The following is a 23,078-nucleotide window of genomic DNA, read 5'->3' on the forward strand; positions in this document are numbered from 1 at the left end:
GTAAAGACGATGTTTGTTTGTACTCGATGCAAATATCGTGCAATACAAGATCCGATACACCTGTCGCTATGACGTTAGGCTCCACGCGCTTGCACATCAATACGCGTGTTACTGGAGGATTTCAAGTTGCACTGTGTTCACCTAAATTGAGTCTAAAATCCCAATAATAGCCGTACATCGGGGTATACGCAAATCAGGCCAGATGGAAATCCATAGACAAACATAAAAGTGATGACGTCGGATAAACAGCGATTGGGTGCCTAAACCCATTGGGTAATGGGTCACCGCCCCCGGGCAGATCTCGACCCTCAGCCCCCGACATTCTAACTTCATTATCACTGTTTTGGTTCTCAAATCTTGACAATGGCCGAATCAATCAATCCCCCACTGTCGTATGAGGCATCTGCGACCACAACTCATCCCCATGTCGCTACCTCGCTGCCATCCGAGGTCATCTCGTGCCTGAAGAACTCCCGCTTCGTGAGTGCAACAACTTTTAGCAGATAAACAGCTCATCAAACTGACCTTTTATCGCCCCAACCAAGCTGCACCTGGCAACATGCGATGACAAAACCCCCCACATCTCACTAATGTCCTACACCTATCTTCCCTCGACCCCATTCGATCCGCACCCCACCATCATCATGACCACAAACCCCGCATCGCGGAAAACGAACCACCTGCTGTCCAACCCGCGAGTCTCATTGCTGGTTCACGACTGGGTCTCGCATCGTCCACCAACTCGGGCCCCAACGCACGGTGACCGCGACGGCTCCCCACCACCTGCTGCTACCCGTTCATCTCTTGCTAGCCTGCTGCTCAACCTGAACACTAGTGCGCTCTCCAGTATCTCGACTACCATCACAGGCGAGGCACGGTTCTTAGAATCCGGCTCGGAGGAGGAATCCTGGTGCAAGGCCCGCCATTTGGAGAATAATACCTTCGAGGAGGAGGAGATCCATCAATTCGGCCAGCAGCAGCAACAGGATCCTAGCCAAAGACGGCCTAGCGTTTCCATTGATACCGATGTGCAGGTCGTTACTGTAAGAGTTACTGAGGGTCGTATTGCGGATTGGAAGGGTGGTGTGCGCGACTGGGTTCTGCTTCCTGCTGAGCAGCAAGACTCTAGCTTGGTCAATGGCGTGGCCTCTTCATAGTTTTCATAGTTTGGGGTTGATATTCTCTCATGTTCCATTTGGAGTGCAAGAGATGGCTGAGTGTATAGCAATGGATCTATAATTCCTACTGCATTGGCACTATATCCTCGGGAGATTCGAACTTAATTTTGCCGTTCGCATTAAAGAATTTTGCGCCAATATATCATTCCCTTTGAGCTGATTTGTCTTAAGATTCTCGGCTTCTCAAAATGACTTGTACGCTGTACTGGTACGATTAAAGCAGGAATAATAGAAGTGAAATCCACCCGTTAGACTCGAAGTAGCCACCGAGCAGTGATCACAGAGGGCCGCCACTTATCAAACCTTATCGGGGCAAGCTTGCAGCTTCTCCGCAACAACCGACCTCGTACTCCGTGGAAAACGTACCCTCTCTCCCACAACCTGAAAATGCGCTGAGAGATCCAATTATCATACACCAAGTACCTCAATCATTTCACCATCAACAAAATCACCCAAAATGAGACTCGCACACCTCCACCTCCCCCACACAACGCCCTTCAGCCACGTCTCGCACATCCAACAAACCCTCACAACTCGCCTCCTCACATACAAAAAGCTCGCGTCCCCAGGCTCAATATCCTCCCAAGACCCAACCAGTTCAAGCGCCATACTAGCCAAAACGCCACCCCCACCCCCCCAGATCCAACAATCATCACCTTCACCCCAAACCCGGTCTACACCACCGGCCGCCGCGACCTCCCACCTTCAAACACAAGCCCACCCGACCCATCAAGCCCCAACATCTCTCTACCTCCACCCCTCGAACCAATCCGCTCCCTCCTCACCCCGCATGGCACCCAACCGCCAAAGGCAGAGTACCACCCCACTCTCCGTGGCGGACAGACAACCTACCACGGGCCAGGCCAGATGGTCGCGTACACGATCCTAGATCTCAAGCGACTAGGCCTAACGCCACGGTGCCACATCCGCGTTTTAGAGAACAGCGTCATCGATCTACTAAAGAGCTACGGGGTGGAGGGGTTTACGACGGAAGATCCAGGGGTGTGGGTGAAGCCAGGATCTGGATTGGAACCGAGGAAGATCACGGCTGTGGGTGTGCATCTGCGCCGCAATATCAGCAGCTTTGGAATCGGCTTGAATGTTACGGATGAACCGATGTGGTTCTTCAAGCAGATTGTCGCTTGTGGGCTGGAGGGTAAGGAGGCGACTAGTCTGCAGGGTGTGGGGGTTCCGGGATTAAAGATTGGGGATGTTGCCGATGCGTTTGTGGAGAAGTTTGTCAATCGGGTTAATGCTGATTTTGCATGTGGGGAGAATTCGCTCGGGGAGAAGATTGATGAGGTTTATCGGGTTAGGGAGGAGGATTTGTTGTAGTATAGATCTTGTACTTGTGGACTGCTTTGCTTTGATTATGCGGGGTTTGTGTTACTAGTGTCTTGTTTTTGTTGCTTGGTTGCATTTCGTTCGATCTCAGCTGTCGAGCTTGTAGAACCTATATGTATGATGTATGTAGCTCGAATAGTTTGGATACCTAGAAAACTGCGCTTAGTGACTTGACTACATGGTTCGAATCACAAGGATGCAATGTAAGGAACCCAATTCGGAAGTAAATTTTGAACATGGTTGTATTCATAATGTTACTATGAGGCATATCAGGGCAGAAACAGAAGATGGAACAAGGCAAAGCGCACGTCCTTACAAGTTATCGAGCAAAATTAATGAACAAATCAAGTATATCTGTTGCATACTTCTGCGGTGAGGTACCTAATATTATGTACACTAAAGATGGTAAAACAAGACGGTCAGAAAATGGCCGAGAACTTTCGCTTCACTAGAAGAAGATATTAGAACGATGGTATGTCAAAAGAAATGCCGCAAATTTCAATGAAAATTATATTTGTATTTCATAATTAGCAGTCAAAAAACCAACCTCGCTGGAAAGCTCGGAGATCCGGAGCTATGCAAACATGCAATCAACATAGACCGATTTATATGCGGTCTGAATACTCTGTAGAGCAAACCAAGTCTGCCCCGATGAAGAAGAAAAGTCGAATGCAAGCTCAAAAACAAAAGCAAGCTCAAAACACCGAATGCATGGGGGAATCAACAAATTCAGCCGGAACGTGGGGAAAAGCAAAAATGACAGCGGGCAAAAGTGAATGGGGAGACGGATATCCAGCGAGTAAATGAAGGCCAAGATGACAGACACGGGTTACCATGCGTGTCAAGAACAGGCCGCAAGGGATCACAGAATGACGCATGACGAACCGGAGGACGAGGCCCCGCCCGCGTTAACCTCCAGGGCAACCTTGGCAGCTTCGTAGAAGCTTTCTCTGATACCGCGATTTTGGACCGCAGAGCATTCTGAAAAAGACATGAGCCGTGTGATCGAGTGTATATAAATTGAAGAGCACTCACCCAGGTATTTCACGGCGCCAATCTCCTTTGCCTTTGCTAGGCCCTGGTCGAAGCTGATGCAGTTGGGGTTGTCGTTCATGTCTTCATCCTTGCGCAAATCGCACTTGAGTGCTGTCAGGACCACGCGCACGCCTGGGCAGTTCTCGTTAATCTCGGCGATCCATTTCGATGACACGTTCTCGAAGGAGTCAGGATTGTCGACCTATTTATCGTACTGGTTAGCTTATATGCTGCGCTGTCTTGGAGAAAAGGCCGTTCTTACACTAAAGCAGAGCATGAGAACATGGGTGTCCTCGTAGGACAGCGCGCGCAGTCGGTCGAACTCTTCTTGGCCAGCGGTATCCCATAGCGAGAGCTCCACGTGTATATTGTCGACGAAGATATCTAGGATGCGCGTGAGTTTAGAGAATCGCTATCAGTGGAGGGTGGGGTCATTATGTACCATGCACATAGTTTTCTATCCTTCTGCGTTAGCGATGCGGGTTCAGGAAATTCAATTCAACTTCGGAGGGAATGCGTGCGTACCAAATACTGTAGGTTCGCTGGGCACAAGCAATGACTAGTCAGTACACTGTAGTTGGAATTATGCCCTGGAGTATAGTTTCTTACTAGACCGTCGGGAAGAATCTAGTCAAGTTTCGTTAGCTATGCTGTCATCATCGGAGACGGGTGAGGGGGAAGATTGCGCACCCACGAGTAAACACATTCAGCGCAGATGTCTTGCCGCAGGCACCATCGCCTCTGGGAGAATGTCAGACCAGTCGCCAATTATTAGCGGGGAAATTCCGATCAAAACTAACAGCAGCACCATCTTGCGCTGGACCACCTTCTGACGGCCGCACAGCTGCATTGCGCAAAGTAATTCAGGAGACTTGGAGTAAAAAGACTAGGTATCAATGGATGGATGTGTTCGCGTATTATGTGTTAGTTCGTGAGGCGGTACTCGTATGAAAGTTGGGAGCAATTATGTGACAGTAGAAGAATGAGGTTGTTGTCGGGAGAAGATTCCAGGACTGGCTGAGTCGATGACATCGCGGACTGAAGGGCTGGAGGGATCGGCGAATAGCGTCAGCCCCCTTCTGGTCCACCTTGTAGATTTTTTTCTAGGATGATTCGACTGTGATATTCAAGCCATTTCTAAAGTTGTCTCATACTGTGGGTTTGTTTGCGGTTCCTGGAGGTTTTAGGTCTTGGGGCGTTATACTCCCGCGCTTATACAGGGGTTCACTTGAACAAGAGAGACTAGCAATTCGGATGCCTCTGGTTGCTCTTTTTTGTTATACAAGTCTACCTCGGCTTTCTTTTGACGGCATACTAAATCGCATAGTGTACGTATCAATATGAAGAGAGTCTACTTGGACTGCAATACTTCACACACCAAGCCCCTGACGGGTAAAAACAGCTATACGGGACGCAAATATTCAGGTGGAACTTTTAATTTCCTTTCTGTTAGCTATAAGTATCCTAGACTCAGGGGGCCCGAAATATCAGCCTAATATCTGTCGCATGCGTCATATTCTTCATGTCTGTTGTAGGCTTTAACAATAAGTAGTAAGCAGATAGGCTCCTTCAGGGTGGAACAATAATCAACTATTCAAGTCTAGCATTGAATGAGCGTAGGCTTATTGAACAAATATTATTCAAAGTTGAATTGGTATTGTGTATTAATGTACATTGTACGGAGTACATTGCACAATGTACCATCTAAGTCTCCTCACGATAGATAGTCAAGGCGGAAGCTCACAGCTGTTATCTGACCGAGCTTCTCCAACACTCCAACCCCACCACTTTGCGATCCTCTCTCCAAACCACTCGTCTCTTTTCAACATATTACACCGCCCAAGATGTCTGACGACGATGACTTCATGCAGGACTCTGGGGATGAGGAGTATCGATCCCTCCCTTTCGCCCCTTCCAGACCGAGCTGACCGTTGAAATCGCAGTTACGACTTCGAATATGAGGATGCAGATGACGACGACTCCGGTGACATCGGAATCGAGAACAAATATTACAATGCCAAGCAGATCAAGGTCGACAATCCGGAAGAGGCGGTTGACGAGTTCCTAGGCATAGCGCCCATGGAACAAGACAAAGGCGACTGGTGATTATTGACTCCTAGGCTGATTGCGACGACTGGTCCTGACTATGAGACATAGGGGATTCAAAGGTCTCAAGCAGGCTATCAAGCTAGAATTCAAGCTTGGACGATACAGCGACGTAAGCTCATGTCCCAAGCTGCTCTGACTGTCGAGGGTACTGACTCCCATCTCTTCCTTAGACTGTCGCACACTACCGGGAACTACTCACATACGTCAAATCCGCCGTTACACGAAACTATTCAGAGAAATCGATCAACAATATGCTCGACTTTATCGAGAAAGGATCAGACAATGCAGAGGCGTACCAATGCATGGAAGAATTCTACTCTCTGACCCTCGAATCATTTCAAAATACAAACAACGAGCGCCTTTGGCTGAAGACAAACATTAAATTGGCTCGCCTGTGGCTGGAACGCAAGCAATATGGCCAGCTGAACAAGAAGATGCGGGAATTGCACCGGGCATGCCAACGAGAGGACGGATCGGACGACACCAGCAAAGGAACATACCTACTTGAGCTTTACGCCCTTGAGATCCAGATGTACGCGGAAACGAAGAATAACAAACGACTTAAGGCCTTGTACCAGCGCGCTCTCCGAGTGCGGTCGGCAGTGCCCCATCCCAAGATCATGGGCATTATCCGTGAGTGTGGAGGCAAGATGCACATGAGCGAAGAGAACTGGAAGGAAGCCCAGAGTGATTTCTTCGAGTCGTTCCGAAACTACGACGAGGCGGGTTCTATGCAGCGAATTCAAGTTCTCAAATATTTGGTCTTAACGACCATGCTTATGAAGTCCGACATCAATCCCTTCGATTCTCAGGAAACCAAGCCATACAAGAATGATCCACGTATTTCCGCCATGACCGACCTGGTGGATGCGTTCCAACGGGATGACATTCATGCATATGAGGACGTGCTGAGCAAACATCCGGATGTCTTGGCTGATCCTTTCATTGCGGAGAACATCGACGAGGTGAGCCGCAACATGCGCACCAAGGCCGTTCTGAAATTGATTGCACCTTACACGCGGTTTTCGTTGCAATTCATTTCCAAACATATCAAGGTCTCCGTCTCCGAGGTGTTGGACATTCTCAGTTTCCTGATTCTGGACAAAAAGCTCAACGCCAAGATTGACCAGGATAGTGGTACGGTGGTAGTGGAGAGTGCGAGTGACGTGGAGCGGCTGCGAGCTGTGGGAGAGTGGAGCTCAGCACTGCGCACTCTCTGGCAAACAACCCTCAACGGTGAGGGGTTACGTGCAAATGATACATCTCATGGTTCCATTTTCCAATCCGGCCTTGGAGACGAGGGTCGATCCCGTCCACGCAAAGATGGCCGAGGCAAGATGCCAGCCAAATGGACGTTCTAGGTTTTGGTTTGTTTTTTATGTCAAGGACCTTTTAAGCGCCCTTTGCCCCACGTGTGCATATCCGAGCCGCGGGAGGAAAAAAAGACGATCCCACACCGTTTCTTTGCGTTGGGGCTTCGTACTCCGTACCTATGTTGAGAAATTCAGACCCGCTATTTAGAGTTGGGCTGACAGACGCTAAAATCACGATAAGATGAACTTTTGACACTTCGGATTCTTTTGATAGTGGTCTAGTACTTCGGAAAACATCCATTTATATATGGCTCTAAATCCCGGCTTACCAGTAGTCTCACGTAAGTGGAAGCTTAATCTTGCCCGGGTGGAATCCTATATATATTGTCTATACGGACAGATTGGATTCCACACAGCTAAGGAAAAAAAATGAAAAAAGAGCAATACTTGACCACAAGCATGTGAACACATATCCCGACAGGGGACCTTATCTCCTATAGGATTGCATTGATGTGCAGGAACGGAGCTCCGATTTCTTTCGGAACTACTCCGTATATCGTCTCATTCGGACCCGACAGCTTTGGGCCAAGTTCTATACGCGTCCCTTGGAAAGATTGCCATCATTATATCCGAGCACCAGGTCGGGTGATTGACAACTTTATCGCCAAACCAATATGCATGCATCAAGATTAAAAATTATTTAAAATATTCCAAAAGCAAGTTATGCCATCGGCTCCGAAAATCACGAAAAAGAAAAGAAAGCAAAGAAAGAAAAAAAAAAAAAAAAAGCAAAGGCCGCATCAAATCGGGGGGCCACACCAATCATAAAGGGGGCCAGCGTAATGGAAATGAAAACGAAATCTCCCAAAACCTCAGCCTTGGAGTTTCCAAACCCCGCTTCGGGAACATCTTTCTTTTTGGCCCTGCTTTTCGTTTCTTTTTCTGCCTTCCGTGTTATATACCCTGTTATATTGGTTCGATAGGTCCGTGGAGAATCTGGAGCTCCGATTAGTCCGAGTCAGTAATCCAGATGGGTGGATAAGGGATTTGATAATCCGATACGGAGTACAATAGTACGTATAGCGTGTATAGTGTGTATAGTCCATGCATATGTATATAAAGAATGGGTCTATCCCGTTCATCATATTTAGGGGTTTGTGGGGAAATGATACACCCAACATGAAGGTTGATAACTGTAGAACTGTACTCTGTACAATCCTAAGAAGGTACTACTCGTGTGTTTTTAAAAGAAAAGGTAGGAGATAGAAAACGTAGGGCGTTTACGCGAGATGTTGGTGTTGTTCGATCAGCATCTTCAGACATCTGTATGGACGGAGGAGAATAACCGGGGCACGGTGCATCGTTACTTGGGCTTTTCTTTTCTTTTTATTATTCCTTGATTTCTTTTTACTTTATTTCTACATATCAAGTTTCATATAGGAAAGGTTGAATTTATCTGCCCTTTGTGTGTCTTCTCTTTTTCTCCCCGCAAAACCCTCTCTCGGCCCTCCCAAAACCTCCCAAAACCTCCAATCCTCCAATCCTCCAATTCTTCAACCCTTCCTTCCACCCTTCAATCCCATCCTTCAATCCTCCAAAACTTCCAACCCTTCTGAAATCTCCTAACCCTCCCTAAATTTCCTATCTCACTCAACTCTATCCAACTTTTCTTGAACTTTCGATTTCTCTCGGCAACCTTGGAACCCCTCCATGATTATCTCATCCAGTTGAGCGCCGATTATCTTTGATCATTGTGTGGTCATACACACTTCCCCGAATTCTTGGCCCTATTACTGGCTCTGATTCTCCATTTATTATTATCCGGAATACATATCCGCTGGATCAACTGGAAAATCAGACTCCATTAGTGATCCTTGTCAATCTTACTTGGTGGTTCGTGCACCCCTCCTTCAGAAGATCCCCTGAGCCATTTCTAGGCCGATAGCCTCTGCACGTCTTGACATCATTGAATGTCCTCTGTTTCTCTGTTTCCACAACCACATTGTGAAATTCCCCTTTGGATGGCTTCTAGCTTCTCCACAAAACTTTTGTTCTACAGACCCAATCAGGCCGGGCAAGCTACCTGTCCTAGAGGCTTGTAGTACAACCCTCCACTTGCCCCATCGTGTTCTCTGTATTCTATTGGCCTCCCCGGGTGCTGATGCATTTGATTTTACCTGGCCATCACTGCTATGCATATTGATGTTTGGATCATGCTGAGACTCTGATAGTAATAGTTGATCCGCTGTGTTGGGACACACTTCAGTGTCGTACAAGGCAAAAAGTGTGCTATATTTCACCCGTGTCCCAATGTCCGTTCGATCTGTATGTCAACTTATTTGATATTTATTTATTTTTCTCTCTTTCTCTGCCGAGGCTGTCAGGTTCTTTTCTAACATCAGCAGAAAACCTTGACATAACATCCCCACCTGCCTGGACTCTTTGACTCCTTCGACTAAGCACAACAGCCGTATGCGATGTCCTTATCAAAACCTACTTGGAATCATTTCGATCCTCACCAGCACTTCCTGGAAAAACAGAACCCCGTGGATTTTTACCGGGACGCCCTTTCCTCATCTTTTCTTTCACCTGTAGCACTTTCATTATCAGCTGCTTTCTCTCACCCAATCTCTTCCAACTCCGCCAACATGAATGCTCTATCCGCCGACGAGATGGAGCGCTTCCAGAAGCTTTCCAACACCTACCAGCCGGAAGTCCAGGTAATTGGTTTCGATTATTCCGGCCTGCAGCAATGGCTGACACCATGTCGACAGGGTCCCCTTGTCTCAAACAAACAGTCTAGCCACAGCATCGCAATGGATTACTCGAATGCAGATCCTACCTTGGCTACAAAAACAAATGTAAGCTTTGGTGGCTTGAGCCTCCTGTGTGACCATACCATGTCTCGCATCTAACTTCTTATAGGCGCTTGCTATCACCCATCCCGACTGCCGTATCATGAAAGGCGATGGGAATTGTGGCTGGAGAGGTATGCTCAAATGCATTCGATATGATGTGCTTCTCATGCTAATCCTACACAGCTGTGGCATTCGGTTATTTTGAGACCCTCTTCACCCTCCGAGACACGCTCCGTATCGAGACGGAGATTCGGAGAATGAAGTCGCTTACTACACTTTTGGAACGGGTCGGTCTGTCGGATTCCATCTATGAGATCTTTGTCGACGCCACAGAAGAAGTCCTCAACCGAATCCATGCTGCTATCCAAAATGGCGCGCAAGACGAGTCTTTCCTTGTCGAGGCTTTTAATGAGGGCTACTCCTCTGATGCTATCATTACGCACTTCCGAGTAAGTTTTTCTCGTTGGATGCTGGCCCCTCTATTTCCTTGTTACTGGACGTAGACTGATTGTCTCTCCTTGCAGATTTTGACTAGTGCGTGGATCAAGCTCAACCCACACCGGTACCAATCCTTCCTTCCTATGCCACTGGACCAGTACTGCAGCTCGCGGATAGACCCAGTGAAGAGCGAGATCGACGAGGTTGGCCTTCAGGCACTGATCGACGGTGTTATTGAGGGCTCCGGCTTTGGTGTCGAGATTCTTTACCTCGACCGAAGTGAAGGCGAGGTCGTGACACCTCACCTACTCTCCTCCAATCGTCCCAGCGGTGCAACCATCCGCCTCTTATACCGACCGTGGGTTAATTATCCATTAACATGTATTGTACTGATTCTGACATTCCATACAGAGGTCATTATGATATCCTTTACCCAGTCGAAAATACTTTGAATATGGCACCCATAGTTAACCTCCAATACGGAATGACGTCCGACTACTCCCCGTGGGATCAAACTCTCGGATTTGACGTCAATTCAAGCCTAATGGCAATTCCCAATCTGATGCAAGACACATCCTTCGGGATGGGCGCTCCCATGTCTCCTATGCCTTCTGTCTCGCCAACCCCTGCCAGTCCATTCCGCATGTCTCCGCAACAAGATATGTACCAATCATCTATGCCAAACCACGCACCTATTCCGTCAATTCCTGTCTCTCCTCAACAGATCGCACCATCCGCTGCCCCGCCCCCGATGACTTCCCTACCTAGTCGATCATCAGACGGCCCGCAGATTCGACTGAACCCATTAGTGATGAAACCAAATCTAAGTCGCTCGTTGCCAGTCACCACCCCTTTCAAAAAGTGAGTTCTGGAGAATCTCTCCACGCAAATGGCATCGTTACTAACTTAAGTCTCATAGTTCCCCATATAACCAAGCCCATTTCCAAAATTCCGAGTTTGAGCCCATCCATTGGGAACCACATGACCGAAGATGAAAAAGAAATCTGCACGCTGTGCATGACAACAGCCGTGGACCTCATTTTCTTTCTCATTTCTCCATAATGATCATCGTTGGTTAATTAGCTCGACTTGTATCATGTTGCCGGGCGGATAAAGCCACTTTTTTTGAGGTTTTGATGTGAAAATCGCCCTCTTTCATCCTGGGTCTAGGGGATAGGCATGCTTCACCTTTTCTCTCTTTATCATGAGCTTCGTCTCACCTTCTCTTCTCTATGATTGTCCTCTTTAGCGTGGTGCAGCGCGTTGCATGATACAAGCGTTCTCGCCCCAGATTGTTTTTCTATTCTTTTCTCTTAAGCCTCTCGGGGTCTTTGGTTTTCTGTTCTTTCAATTCTTTTTTTAGGCTCTGGAACTGCAAGAAATGCACTACTATTGAACCGCATATATTTGGCTCACTCAGATACATTGGTAGGATGTAAGGTTGCTAGATCGGGTACTGATTTCTGTACACCGTCATAGTGCTGCTAGACATCCCTGTGACCAAACGGCGCTGGAATCAGGTTTCCCAGTGGAATCTTTCATAAATGTCGAAACATGATCTAGCCGAATGAGTAATGCATGATTGGCAATGTTTCCCAGAAATGCGATTGTATTTTCAATACGGAGTACTAGTGCATAGAGATCACTGGGGTCCTCCAAGTATCCTATCATTATAGAAGAATAGGTCAGATGTTACGATCTTGTGGTGAGAAGTTTTAGCTAGTGATATAAAAAGCAAAACAGCCAGTCTAGACGGCCTATAAACTTAACTATGTGGGTCGTGTACGGAGTATTGAATCTGGATGGAGGACGATATTCGATGTGTCACTCAGATTTTACTGAGATGTCTCTTTGATATTTTTCAAACTCAGAAGCCCCGGCAAACCATCCAGGGTCTCACAGTCCATTAAGACCATCTACGAGGTCTGGGAATTGCCTATCTAAGCAGTGCAGATAACCCCAGGAGCGTCAGGCTGTCACCTGGGACTTTGTTCTTTGTGATTAATCAAATTGAGACCCTAGAGTCTTTTTCTCAGTCTCGCTGCATACCGGGTAGACCCTTGTGCCAGGAGTAATGTCCATTCTGCGGAGCTGATTCCTAGTTGGATGGTCCTGGTGGTTCGGTGGGCAAGCACTTGGATCAACTTGCCATTCCCGCTATCGAAGTGATCAATCACGATGCTGTAATAGTGAAGACCATGAAGCTCTACCATTCTTACCCGGTCTTCTAGGATAGCCGACTGAAGGTATCATCAGTTGCATATCTTTCCTTGCCCGTTGACCTTGATGCTTTCGCCACTGTCATGTTGTGCTGATCATCTCTGCGATAAACAACTTGACAGGCGTGAATCTGCCTTTGATTCACTATATTCGAAGTATAGTTTTGTGCCGGTATCAGGCGTAGTTGAGAGGGGAGGCGATGAAGAGGGGAACCCGAGCATGTTCCTTATAGCCTTGTAGTTCTCGGCCTTTTAGTTGTTGGTATATGAACAACACGCTTCAGTAGAGAGTAGCGATTTTTTTATTTCTTCTAGTCCCCCCCCTACAACCAAACAAATAGAGCGCCTGGAGATGGCTTCGGGATAACATCCGTGGAATACGATGACTCTGAAAGCTCAGGAATCACTTCCCACCAAGCAACCGACCCACTGCATTCGGGAGAGCCCTGATAATCTGCCATAGCACATAGAAAGTATCACCCGTCGCAGAGCTAGCGTACGCCACCGGACGGGAAGGAATATCCGCAGCGACGAGGATAATATTCACCAGAGCGGCAGGGTAATGTTCACGCAAGTACGCAATGACCAGATCGTGTCCATTTGTGATTCCACCTGGAACCAGTGTCAGCATGCAAGTCCAATTTGAACCAAAACAAAAGGAAGCAGAAACAGACATACCACTAGTCCACAAGTTCCCATCCCTAACAACCCTCACTGAATCATCCCACAACTTCGCCTCGGGAAACCTCTTCTTCATTTCAGGAATTAAAAGCCGGGGCGCAGTGACTGATCTCCCCTTTGCAATCCCGGAATACCCAACAATGAAAGCACCAGTGCAGATACTCAAGGTGGGCGTGCCGACTGCGAAATGCGCACGCACAAAGTCAAGGTATTCTTCTGCTGGTGGCATGGCTTTAGGTGATGGGCCGGGGACTACCAGGATGTCTAGCTTTCCAGGGGAGACAGCAGAGTCTGTGAGGGAGTTAGTTAGTTGTATGGACATCTGAGAGGTCGTGTTGACTGTTGTATTTGGTTCGCCGTGGGCGATGTAGTGGATCTCGCAGGGTCGGCCCATGTCTATTAGTGGCTGTGGGAGTGAGCATTCTTGGAGATATTCTGGTGTTGTCATGTAGAGGAGATCAACGGCTGCTAGATCGAGGAGTTGGACGGTTCCTACGAGGAGGACGCCGATGCGGAGGGGTGGTGACATGATGCGATAGAAGGTTGAATTGGGATTTGGAAGTTTGGGATCTGAAAGTCTGAGATCTTAGAGTTGGCTCCAGGAGGAAGAGAGGATTTTATCAAATTGCGCTACGGCATGTGAGATGGCATTTGATGCGCCTGGTTTCTCAAAGAGAAACCACCATTGGTGGACTATCCAGCTGACATACGTATAGATGCCTGGCTGGGGGCCTGGTTGCTTTTCAACTCTTGATGCCAATGAAATTGCCCGAAAAGTGGTAATTTCCTCGCAAATTTGCGCATAATCGCGCAAATCGAGGTGGTTTACCAGTGAGGATGGGTTTCACATGGGCAGCACAGTGTGCTCAATCACCGTAGCAATTGTCACGATCTGGGACTTCGCTCATGAGTCTTGTGATTCCAATCGTTTCAAGCAAAGGTCAGAACATACCATATGATCAACGTGAAACCTGAATTTTGGTCTATCGGGCTGTAGCCGAAGACAAGAAATTCCCACCCGACGCCATTCCCCACAGGGCTTCGGGTTCGGGATGACGTTGCCGAATTTCTATCGGGCTTCAATTTTGATAGAAACGATATTAATAGGAAAAAGGTGTTGGTGGTCATATATCTCAATAGGATACACATAGTCACATCAGTCAATGTTCAGTCCTTCTCAGATCTCAAATTCTGAAGAACCCGACAGGGACAGGGGTTCCCCGCAATATCAAAAGTCCCCTCGGGCCAGTCGGCCCACCAACTTCGGGGAAAAGCTCCCCAGTCTCACCCGTCTCGCCAGTCCTGCCAGGTTCGCCCGTTTGGCGACCCCCTTTCTTTCGGTTGGTGCGGAGTAGACCACTCCGCGTCTATGGCCATATGCCCTAATCCTTCGGAGTACTGTGTTCCTACTTATACCCCAGACGGAGCACTGTGTTCCTGCTTTGTATACCCCAGACGGAGTACTGTGTTCCTGGACTTCAGCTTGGAGAGGATATATAAAGCCTGGGGAACAGGGATTATATCTCTGCTCATCGGTTCAGAAAGATCGACATATCATGGCTACTATTACAGCTAGCGCTCCAAAGAGCGGCTATGCGCTTGTCCTGGAGAATCCCTTTTTATGTGGTGTCGCAGCAGTGAGTATCTGCTTTGACATCGAATGGTACTACTCATTCACTAATCATGGTATAGTTCTCGACCCTAGGCGGTCTGTTATTTGGCTATGATCAAGGTGTCATCAGTGGTGTCATCACCATGGAGTCCTTTGGAGCTCGATACCCTCGAGTCTTTGCTGACAGTGGCTTCAAGGGTTGGTTCGTGTCCACGCTGTTGATTGCAGCGTGGGCTGGTTCCTTGATCAATGGGCCTATCGCCGATCGATTTGGCCGGAAGATGTCTATCAATCTGGCAGTCGTGGTCTTTACCATTGGTTCTATCCTCCAATGTGCTGCTATGAGTGTCCCAATGCTGTTCGCCGGTCGAGCTATTGCTGGTTTGGCTGTTGGTCAACTGACCATGGTCGTGCCTCTGTACATCTCTGAAGTTTCCATTCCAGAGATTCGCGGGGGACTGGTGGTTCTACAGCAATGTGAGTTTATCTCGCAAATTGGGATGTGGTACGTCAACTAATTTACGTCTAGTATCTGTCACTATTGGAATCTTGGTCAGCTACTGGATTGACTATGGAACTAATTACATCGGTGGCACCCGATGTGCTCCTGATACCCCTTACTCCGGTGGTTCCAGTTCAAAGCCCATATTCGACCCTTACCATGATGTTCCTGCTGGTGGTTGCACTGGACAGTCCGAGGTGTCATGGCGTCTGCCTCTCGCCCTGCAGATCGTTCCAGCTGTGATCCTCGGTGTTGGAATGCTATTCTTCCCAGACTCCCCTCGTTGGTTGTTGATGAAGGAGCGTGATGATGATTCGCTGCACGCGCTCTCAAGACTGCGTCGCCAGGATCGCGATAGTCCCGCACTCAACAACGAATACCTCGAAATCAAGGCTTCCATCATGTTGGAGAATTCCTTTGTCAGAGACAACTACCCTGGCCTTTCTGGATTCAAGTTGCACATTGCCCAGGTTTGTGGCCCATTTCTTCCTTGTCATTCGATTTCACTGACTCATTTCAAAAGTATATGTCCTTCCTGACAAACTGGTCCCGCTTCAGACGGTTGGCTATTGGTTGTATCGTTATGTTCTTCCAGCAGTTCATGGGTTGTAATGGTATGTCTTTTTCCAAACTATACACACTCGTCTATAGCAGTGTCTAATTCATACAGCCATGATCTACTACGCACCTACAATCTTCGCTCAGCTTGGTCTGGATGGCAACACCTCCTCCCTCCTTGCTACTGGTGTTTACGGCATCGTCAACTGCCTTAGCACCCTCCCCGCGCTCATCTTCATCGACAAAGTCGGTCGTCGACCTCTGCTCATGGCAGGTGCCGCCGGAACTTGCATCTCGCTGGTAATTGTGGGCGGCATCCTTGGTGGCTATGGTTCCTCACTCGTGAGCCACAAATCTGCTGGTTGGGCCGGTATTGCCTTTATCTACATCTACGATATTAATTTCTCCTACTCCTTTGGTAAGATTGCCTGATGACTTTCTTCCTTGCCTTCTCCGGCACAAACTAACAGCATTTCCACTATCAGCCCCTATCGGTTGGGTTCTTCCTTCAGAGATCTTCAACCTCTCCATTCGATCCAAGGCCATCTCCATCACTACCTCGGCAACATGGATGTGCAATTTGTAAGTGACAGCATTTCAAATCGGCTATTTGATTCGAATCTAACAATCTCCGTCTTGCAGCATCATTGGCCTTGTCACACCTGATATGCTCGAGTCCATCACTTACGGCACATACATCTTCTTTGCTGCCTTCTGTCTTCTCGCATTTGCATTCACCTTCTTCTGTATCCCCGAGACCCGTGGAAAGGTACGTCCCAAAATCTCTGTTCCAGCGTGAATGAAAATCGGCCATGCTAACGATCTTCCAACAGACACTCGAAGACATGGACCTCATTTTCGGCGATACAGCCGCTCACGAAGAAAAGATCCGCATCAAGCACATTGAAGCCGAGTTGCGTGGAACACCTATCGAAGAAGATATCATCAAGCCGCTCGATTCCCATGCGGAGCACGCATGAACGCCAACGTGAAACGCACTTCCGGCGTAAAGAAAACATTACGCGTACATAATAACTTATCATCGACATAGGATATCACGACCTCTATACCAAATATCAAATCCATTTGTCAAAATCATGCATTTAAAGTATTCGCTGATGCCTATATATGACTTTTAAAAAGTCCTAATTCCCAGTTTTCCATATACCCATCCTACAATGCAAGCTACATACAGAAACAAAAAAACAATCAGTGACAAAACTGCTTCATTCCGCCGCCGGGAAATTCACCCATTCGGAGAAATCCATGGCCCCCGTACTGTGCATTTGCATGTGCTGCTCGACTGGGAATAGACTTCCGCCGAATCCAGGATCGCTGAAAAGCTGCCCGGGGAACGGCATCATGTTAGGCTGCGATTGGGGGAGTATGTGCTGGTGCTGGTGTTGCTGCTGTGCCTCGTGTTGGTCTCCCTCAGTTGGGATTCCCTGTGGCACTGAGTGCGTTGGTGGACCGAGGAGTCGGTTGATGACCTCAAAGCAGCGGGTTGCGAAGCGGTTTGTGCCGAGCGAGGGGTGAGTTAGGAGGGTTTTTGTGGTTTCGATGTCCTGGAGCCAGGAGGCGGCTTCTGGGTTTGAAGGGTCGGTCATTAGGAAGACTATTGGGATAAGACCTGCTTGGAAGAGGAAGTAGCTATTTTTGTCATGTTAGAAGTCGTTCTAGTGGAATGGAATGATGTAAGGTGCGTAGATATGGGGAAATACATACAGCATGTACCATGCCCCAAGTCTGGTGCACATATAGTTCTCCATGTACTCCGAGATGGAGGAGATGGTCAGACGCGCGTTCTGGAGACAGCGCAATCGGCACTCCGTCTCGAAGGGATCGTCGCACCCTGTATCCGGCGTTCCTGGACCGCTGCCGCTAAGTGGGGCCCAGCGTCTAGCGGCCCAGCGGAGTAGGATTGGTCTGTAGATCAGAATGGTGAGGTTCCAGTTTCGCCATAGTAGGCGGTTGCGCACGAGTGCGAGGGAGTCCGGGTCTGGATTGGTTGGCTGCATAGAGAGAGGAACCTGTGGGTGTTTTAGGTAAGATGGAAGACCGTTGTACCATTCTTCGATGGGTTTTTGTAGGTTCAGCGTGTCTTCTGGGGTGAGGCTGGGGCTCGAGATGAGGCGTTGGTAGACGCTATTGGTGAGCAGATGGAAGCTGGCCTGGGCAATCAAGCCGGAGTAGATGGTTGGGCCGGGCGATTCGGCTGGCAGAGTTGTTGTTGTGGGAGTCAAGGCCTGTAACGTATCAGTTATAGCTGCTTTTCTCATGTTTCATACTGGGTGCAAATACCTCTTCGTGGATATTTCGAACCTGCTTCGCATCCATGACATTGTCCTCTGGGAGTAAGATCGGTCTTCCGAAGGTTTTGGCTGCGCCACTGTCAAAGATGAAAACTCCCCACCATAATCTTCTGCGGATCTCTCTTTGTAGAAGACTGATCTTCCAGCCAGGGAACTCCTTGTGAAGCCCCAAACTCATAGCCATTCGAACTGCTAGACCAAGATAATTCCATCCCGTGTTGGGCTTGTTCCGTTTCTGGGCATAGTTGCTCAGTAACAGTAATGCTTGGACTAATGTCAGGTTGCCAGTCTCAAACACAGACGCCTGCTGCAAGTATCCTCTGGCTTCTTGGTAGAATGTGATATCGAGGTCTGAGCTGTCATCGCCGATACACCAGGCTCCAAGAGCTAAAATCGTGTTTAGCAGGATATGCCAGGCCGTACCATGCGGGCGTAGAGATGGGTCGTTAAACTGCATCCGGAAGGTAGGCTCGTGGATAAATGGGTAGCTGGTATGATAGTTGAGGAAGAAAGCGTCGATAAACGCTTGTTCAATCAGCCCAGATGGAGCACTTTCCAAAAGCTGTGCTTTGAGAGGCACGCCTCCTGACCTGGCCGAGCGAACAGGTATATTCAGGTCAAATCCATGATCAAAAAGTGCTCGTAATGGTACGACACTTGAAGAAGCTCCTGTAATATATGTGTTAGTATAGAGAATGAAAAGCATAATGCGTAGTGGATTAAAAAGAGACTTACCAAAATAGCCAGCTCCTTCGGGTTTGATAGACAGCGCAGCCATGCCGTCCGTCAAATCACCCAGCGTAATCTCCTTCTCGGCCCAGTCAAAGCCATCGGCTTGCTGTGGGAGAGCTTCTGGTGCTGGCTCGGCCCGTTCTGGCTCATGCTTGGCCGGGGTTGAATGCCTTGAAGAAGACTTGGATGAAGGTGCTCTTGGGACCTCTGGATTTTGCAAAAGAGAACGGAGAGTAGCATCCAGATCGCCACCTGGGAAGAGCCTTCCTAAGGCTGTTTCGAATGAGTGCAGGCGATCTTCAACATAGGTTAAGTGTCTGAAGTAGTCAGAGTCAGCCATATCTTCAAATAGGAAGTTTTCCTGGTTGAAGTCACTTACTGCCGAGTCAGAGGACTTCTACTGACTTTGGGGCTGTATATACATTCCTTGTTCAGCTGTCGGCATTGCAGACAAACTGGTCGTTCTTTTGAGCACTATAATACCCGTGTTAAAAAGGCCAAGGCTTGCAGGGTTTTGTTACAAGGTACTTACTCTTGACTTGCGCAAGCGGCATTCGTCGCACTATTTGAACGGTTAGACTTCCATTCTTGCATTTATATCTCAGCTATCATGCAGACCGATCAATACATACAGCAAATGAGTGGGAATCACGAGTGCTAGTCATCTTTATCGAGGCAATTTAGATGTCTCGTATCTTGTATCCAATACGTTGTGATCATGCCATACAACGGCAGTCATCTGTATAAACAGTTAGCCAATACATTTGATATAACGAAAAATGTTTCGCGAGAGGACCTCCACATCGGGTATGAATGTATAGCACAAAAGCATGGTAGGGCTAGGATGCATGTACACATAGCGGTGTGGAAGTGATCTCTAAGATGGAGAATGTACTCACGATCGGCGCTAGAGCATAGCCTCTTGCAATGCGATGGATAAGATGCATCCATCGCTCCCCTCGATGGTGGGGAAACGGTCAGGTGATGCGTGCAGAAAACTCATGTTGCTGCCTCAGGCAGAAAGTTTGGGGGATTTTGATCGCAGGCCGTGTTGACTGTTTTGTATGTTATTTGGAACCTCTGGTGTGATTATATCTGTACTTAAGTTCCTATAAAATGTATAAATCGAGATTTTAGAGCTCAAGGTGCTGACATTGGGCGGGTAGTATACAGCAGGAACTATATATATTGCTTATACATATGGTTCTGAGAACTGTTCAGCTATTGATTTGGAGAAGCCAACAGCTAGGAAATCATATACCAGATCAAATAGTGCATCATAATCATCCCCGAGAGAATATAACCAAGAAATAGCCAGAGATATCAAACGCCATGCAATATCATCTCGATATCCTATGTCTTGGCATGGCTGGATACCTAGGGGGCCAATCAGAAGCCCGGGACATTTTTTCTCGACATCATCTCCCCGACTTGACCAGCAGCAACACTTCTAAACAAAGACTCATTAATTGGGAACGGAATACTGAAATTTGACCTGGTCCATATATATCTTGCCAGGGATAAAGAACATCATCAATATCCGAATTGAGGCGCCAACATGCCCTCTCAACCCCCACTACCGCCCCTCCTCGCGCCATATGTATCAAATCTGCCCGATTCATCTCTGACGCTAGTCTCTTCTATCCTTGGGGCAACTTCGAACTGGCTGGTTCTGAGATTTCTTCATGCTGCTTTGAGCTCGCCGAGCCCTAACGCGTCATTTGGCTCAGACGAGCTACACAATGGCATCAAGAAAAAAGTGGTGCTAGTGAGCTTCATGCGGAGTTATGAGTTCTGGAAGACTGAGGCAAAGCGATTGGTAAGTTTACAAAAGATTGACTGGTATTTGAATTTGGAATATGCTTTCGCGTTCGTTTTTTTATATCATTCATGTATTGATACATACTTTGATCAACATCACTAACCGGGTGATAGGGCCTTGACCTTGCGCGTCTGGCAGATAAGCAACAATTTGCATTCATAGATGGCCTGTCTGAGTTGTTCTACGCTCCACAAACCACATCCACTCCCAGCATCTCACCGGCTGGTCTGGGAAGCAGTCCACGCACAACGCTCCCAATGCGTTCTGCACCTGGTGCTGTACCCGGAAGATTACCACAGCCGGTGATGCCGACAGCCACAGGAGCGAGAGGGAATGTGATACCGAAGCCGGCTGAACCTGGGATTGCAAAGAAGCTCCATTTCTCTGGCCGTGGTCTCGCCTCCCTCGATGCACTAGAGAAAGATATCTTATCAGTTATTCAACAGCAAAAGAGTACGATGCAAGATGGCGATGAGCTGGTCCTCATTATAGATCAGCCTGACCTGCTCCTTGCTGCGACAGGCCCAAGTATGGGGATTGGAGCAACAGAGATGTCGGAGTGGATCACAGCGCTACAACAGGTAAGGCCTTATCACTTCCTGATAGGCAAAAACAAGGTTTACGACAGGGCTGACTATTAATTTGACAGCATGCACATGCTACGGTTTTGACGTTGGCTACAGATGCTCCATTAATACACAATGCATCTGCATCAGGAGGGCAGTTGGCTACGCCAATAGAGACGGAACATGCGTCACTTGTTATTGGGCTGGCGCATCGGGCTCGGTCGGTTATGCAGCTCCGCACTTTGGATACTGGAGCCGCAAAAGATGTGAGCGGGGTACTGCGGATCAGCCGAGGTGGTGGGCTGAATACGAGTGAAGAAGATAGCCTAGAGGAGCGAGAGGCGTTGTACTTCATTCAACGTGATGGCGGTGTCAAGGTATTTGGTCGTGGGGAATCATGAACCGAGACTGTATACTAAAGGGTTAGACGTTCGCGGGAGCTTATGAAGAACAGCCATTGAATCATGTCCAACCAAAGTCTCTGCGTCTTTTCGGAGAGCCTCGTACTGAGTAGAACAGATCATGAAATGGTAGGAAGAGTCTTCACATTGTATCTGTCATGACATGGGATATTCGCCAGCCATAGAAAAAGGAAATTCATTCACGCTTTCCCAGTGTTTTTTTAATCAGCTCTTCTCCGTAGAAAAGAGCCCCTCAACGAAACTTTTCCAATCGTCACGCAAGTTCTACTGTCATCGTTGGCGTGGCAAATAGAACCAACATGATCGACTGTTGCACACACCAACTCCACGGGAAAGCGATAAGAGTCCGGAACTGCCATTGCATTTCGAGTAATGCTATCCCGTAATGCTAATTCATGTGATGCCAGGATCCCTCCCCCTCATTCCTATTCCAGCCTCTCCGATAACGAAAACGCGACGCCGAGCAGACGAAAAAGGGAATCTAGTTGGTCACGGGGCCGCGGGCACCCTTGGGGGTACCGGTCTGGAAGCCGTTGAGGAAGCGGCGGTGGACATCACGCAGGGAGCGCATGCGGCCGGTGCCGGTGGTCTTGCGGCGCTTGGCCTTCTCACCCCAGTTGTCTATTCGTAGAAAAAATTCCATGTAAGCCAAAATTCTCGACTTGGTGCCAATATTTCCAATGAATGACCATCATTCATATCACCATTGCTCTCGGGAGGGGTATTTGCGTACACTTGCGGGTCTTGGCAGCAGGGTAGCCACAGTTGGCACAGGTGGACTTCTGGATGTGGAAAGACCGCTTGCCTGTAGAGTCGAAAATATCATCGGTTAGCCGTCATCCTTGCTAGGTTGTGTGGTTGTCTTCGCCGTAATCGCCGATTCCATCTGTCCATGTAGAAATTTGCGACTGCGGGTCGGATGGGTGGTATCGTGAAAAAGTAGGTGTGATACGTACCACAACGACGGCACAAAGTGTGCGTCTTGTTGTGACGCTTTCCGAAACTCCCGGTACCCTTAGCTGTGGTGGTTGTTAGTTTGAAGTTGTTCGACGTTGCGGAGGGTCGCAGTGCGATGTTTCGACATCGGACGTACTCATCTTGAATTATGAAACTGTGGACGAGGATAAATGTTAGTAAATTGACGAGGGTGAAGTGAGCACTTGTGGAGGGACCGGCATGCGAACGTACCTGGCAATTCCGTTGAAGGGGCTGGTTGTCGGGTCGTCGTCGCTAAGCGTCTCGAAACTTGCCCAAGATCTGGCGATTGTGCTCTAAGCGAGTGCGTTAGTTAATCACGTGGATACTATCAGGGCTTGCCCATATCCCGTGACCAACACTAACCCTCATTGGTACTGGCAATGGCCCGTGCTTAGGAAT

General features: G+C 48.2%; 10 protein-coding genes across 10 annotated transcripts; 6 read left to right on the plus strand and 4 right to left on the minus strand.

Moving 5' to 3' along the window:
* Positions 1-363: 363 nt before the first annotated feature.
* Positions 364-1,157, plus strand: N7500_010002 (pyridoxamine 5'-phosphate oxidase family protein; the record flags this gene model as incomplete). The annotated part of the gene is made up of 2 exons (XM_056681140.1): positions 364-480; positions 546-1,157. 2 exons carry the CDS (start codon positions 364-366, stop codon positions 1,155-1,157), a joined length of 729 nt encoding a protein of 242 aa, XP_056528522.1.
* Positions 1,158-1,635: 478 nt separating this feature from the next.
* N7500_010003 (lipoyl(octanoyl) transferase LIP2) lies at positions 1,636-2,513 on the plus strand (the record flags this gene model as incomplete). The annotated part of the gene is made up of 2 exons (XM_056681141.1): positions 1,636-1,739; positions 1,793-2,513. The coding sequence occupies 2 exons, from the start codon at positions 1,636-1,638 to the stop codon at positions 2,511-2,513; spliced, it is 825 nt and encodes a 274-aa protein (XP_056528523.1).
* Positions 2,514-3,384: 871 nt separating this feature from the next.
* Positions 3,385-4,407, minus strand: rho3 (Rho family GTPase RHO3; the record flags this gene model as incomplete). The annotated part of the gene is made up of 7 exons (XM_056681142.1): positions 3,385-3,503; positions 3,558-3,759; positions 3,820-3,941; positions 4,083-4,099; positions 4,167-4,184; positions 4,248-4,298; positions 4,358-4,407. The coding sequence occupies 7 exons, from the start codon at positions 4,405-4,407 to the stop codon at positions 3,385-3,387; spliced, it is 579 nt and encodes a 192-aa protein (XP_056528524.1).
* A 994-nt stretch (positions 4,408-5,401) lies between these two features.
* On the plus strand, positions 5,402-7,027 carry N7500_010005 (uncharacterized protein; the record flags this gene model as incomplete). The annotated part of the gene is made up of 4 exons (XM_056681143.1): positions 5,402-5,445; positions 5,501-5,659; positions 5,715-5,775; positions 5,837-7,027. 4 exons carry the CDS (start codon positions 5,402-5,404, stop codon positions 7,025-7,027), a joined length of 1,455 nt encoding a protein of 484 aa, XP_056528525.1.
* Positions 7,028-9,456: 2,429 nt separating this feature from the next.
* N7500_010006 (OTU family ubiquitin thioesterase) lies at positions 9,457-11,270 on the plus strand (the record flags this gene model as incomplete). The annotated part of the gene is made up of 7 exons (XM_056681144.1): positions 9,457-9,699; positions 9,754-9,840; positions 9,905-9,968; positions 10,021-10,286; positions 10,362-10,633; positions 10,687-11,136; positions 11,195-11,270. The coding sequence occupies 7 exons, from the start codon at positions 9,457-9,459 to the stop codon at positions 11,268-11,270; spliced, it is 1,458 nt and encodes a 485-aa protein (XP_056528526.1).
* A 1,627-nt stretch (positions 11,271-12,897) lies between these two features.
* N7500_010007 (ThiJ/PfpI family protein) lies at positions 12,898-13,704 on the minus strand (the record flags this gene model as incomplete). Its single annotated transcript, XM_056681145.1, has 2 exons — positions 12,898-13,106; positions 13,173-13,704. The coding sequence occupies 2 exons, from the start codon at positions 13,702-13,704 to the stop codon at positions 12,898-12,900; spliced, it is 741 nt and encodes a 246-aa protein (XP_056528527.1).
* A 1,027-nt stretch (positions 13,705-14,731) lies between these two features.
* On the plus strand, positions 14,732-16,827 carry N7500_010008 (sugar porter family MFS transporter; the record flags this gene model as incomplete). The annotated part of the gene is made up of 8 exons (XM_056681146.1): positions 14,732-14,812; positions 14,868-15,264; positions 15,317-15,759; positions 15,813-15,903; positions 15,960-16,265; positions 16,333-16,429; positions 16,490-16,616; positions 16,681-16,827. The coding sequence occupies 8 exons, from the start codon at positions 14,732-14,734 to the stop codon at positions 16,825-16,827; spliced, it is 1,689 nt and encodes a 562-aa protein (XP_056528528.1).
* A 246-nt stretch (positions 16,828-17,073) lies between these two features.
* Positions 17,074-19,580, minus strand: N7500_010009 (putative C6 transcription factor (Gal4); the record flags this gene model as incomplete). The annotated part of the gene is made up of 7 exons (XM_056681147.1): positions 19,524-19,580; positions 19,424-19,453; positions 19,271-19,365; positions 18,895-19,208; positions 18,149-18,828; positions 17,573-18,093; positions 17,074-17,497 (listed from the first exon to the last, which is right to left on the minus strand). The coding sequence occupies exons 1-7, from the start codon at positions 19,554-19,556 to the stop codon at positions 17,074-17,076; spliced, it is 2,097 nt and encodes a 698-aa protein (XP_056528529.1). The 5' UTR covers positions 19,557-19,580.
* An 869-nt stretch (positions 19,581-20,449) lies between these two features.
* N7500_010010 (uncharacterized protein) lies at positions 20,450-21,680 on the plus strand (the record flags this gene model as incomplete). The annotated part of the gene is made up of 3 exons (XM_056681148.1): positions 20,450-20,710; positions 20,827-21,294; positions 21,363-21,680. 3 exons carry the CDS (start codon positions 20,450-20,452, stop codon positions 21,678-21,680), a joined length of 1,047 nt encoding a protein of 348 aa, XP_056528530.1.
* A 502-nt stretch (positions 21,681-22,182) lies between these two features.
* On the minus strand, positions 22,183-23,048 carry N7500_010011 (60S ribosomal eL37 domain-containing protein; the record flags this gene model as incomplete). The annotated part of the gene is made up of 5 exons (XM_056681149.1): positions 22,183-22,322; positions 22,435-22,506; positions 22,658-22,812; positions 22,890-22,972; positions 23,043-23,048. The coding sequence occupies 5 exons, from the start codon at positions 23,046-23,048 to the stop codon at positions 22,183-22,185; spliced, it is 456 nt and encodes a 151-aa protein (XP_056528531.1).
* Positions 23,049-23,078: the final 30 nt, after the last annotated feature.

The sequence above is a fragment of the Penicillium coprophilum genome (assembly GCF_028826855.1).
Source record: "Penicillium coprophilum strain IBT 35676 chromosome Unknown utg000006l_segment0_segment0, whole genome shotgun sequence".
In the NCBI taxonomy this organism is placed as follows: Eukaryota; Fungi; Ascomycota; class Eurotiomycetes; order Eurotiales; family Aspergillaceae; genus Penicillium; species Penicillium coprophilum.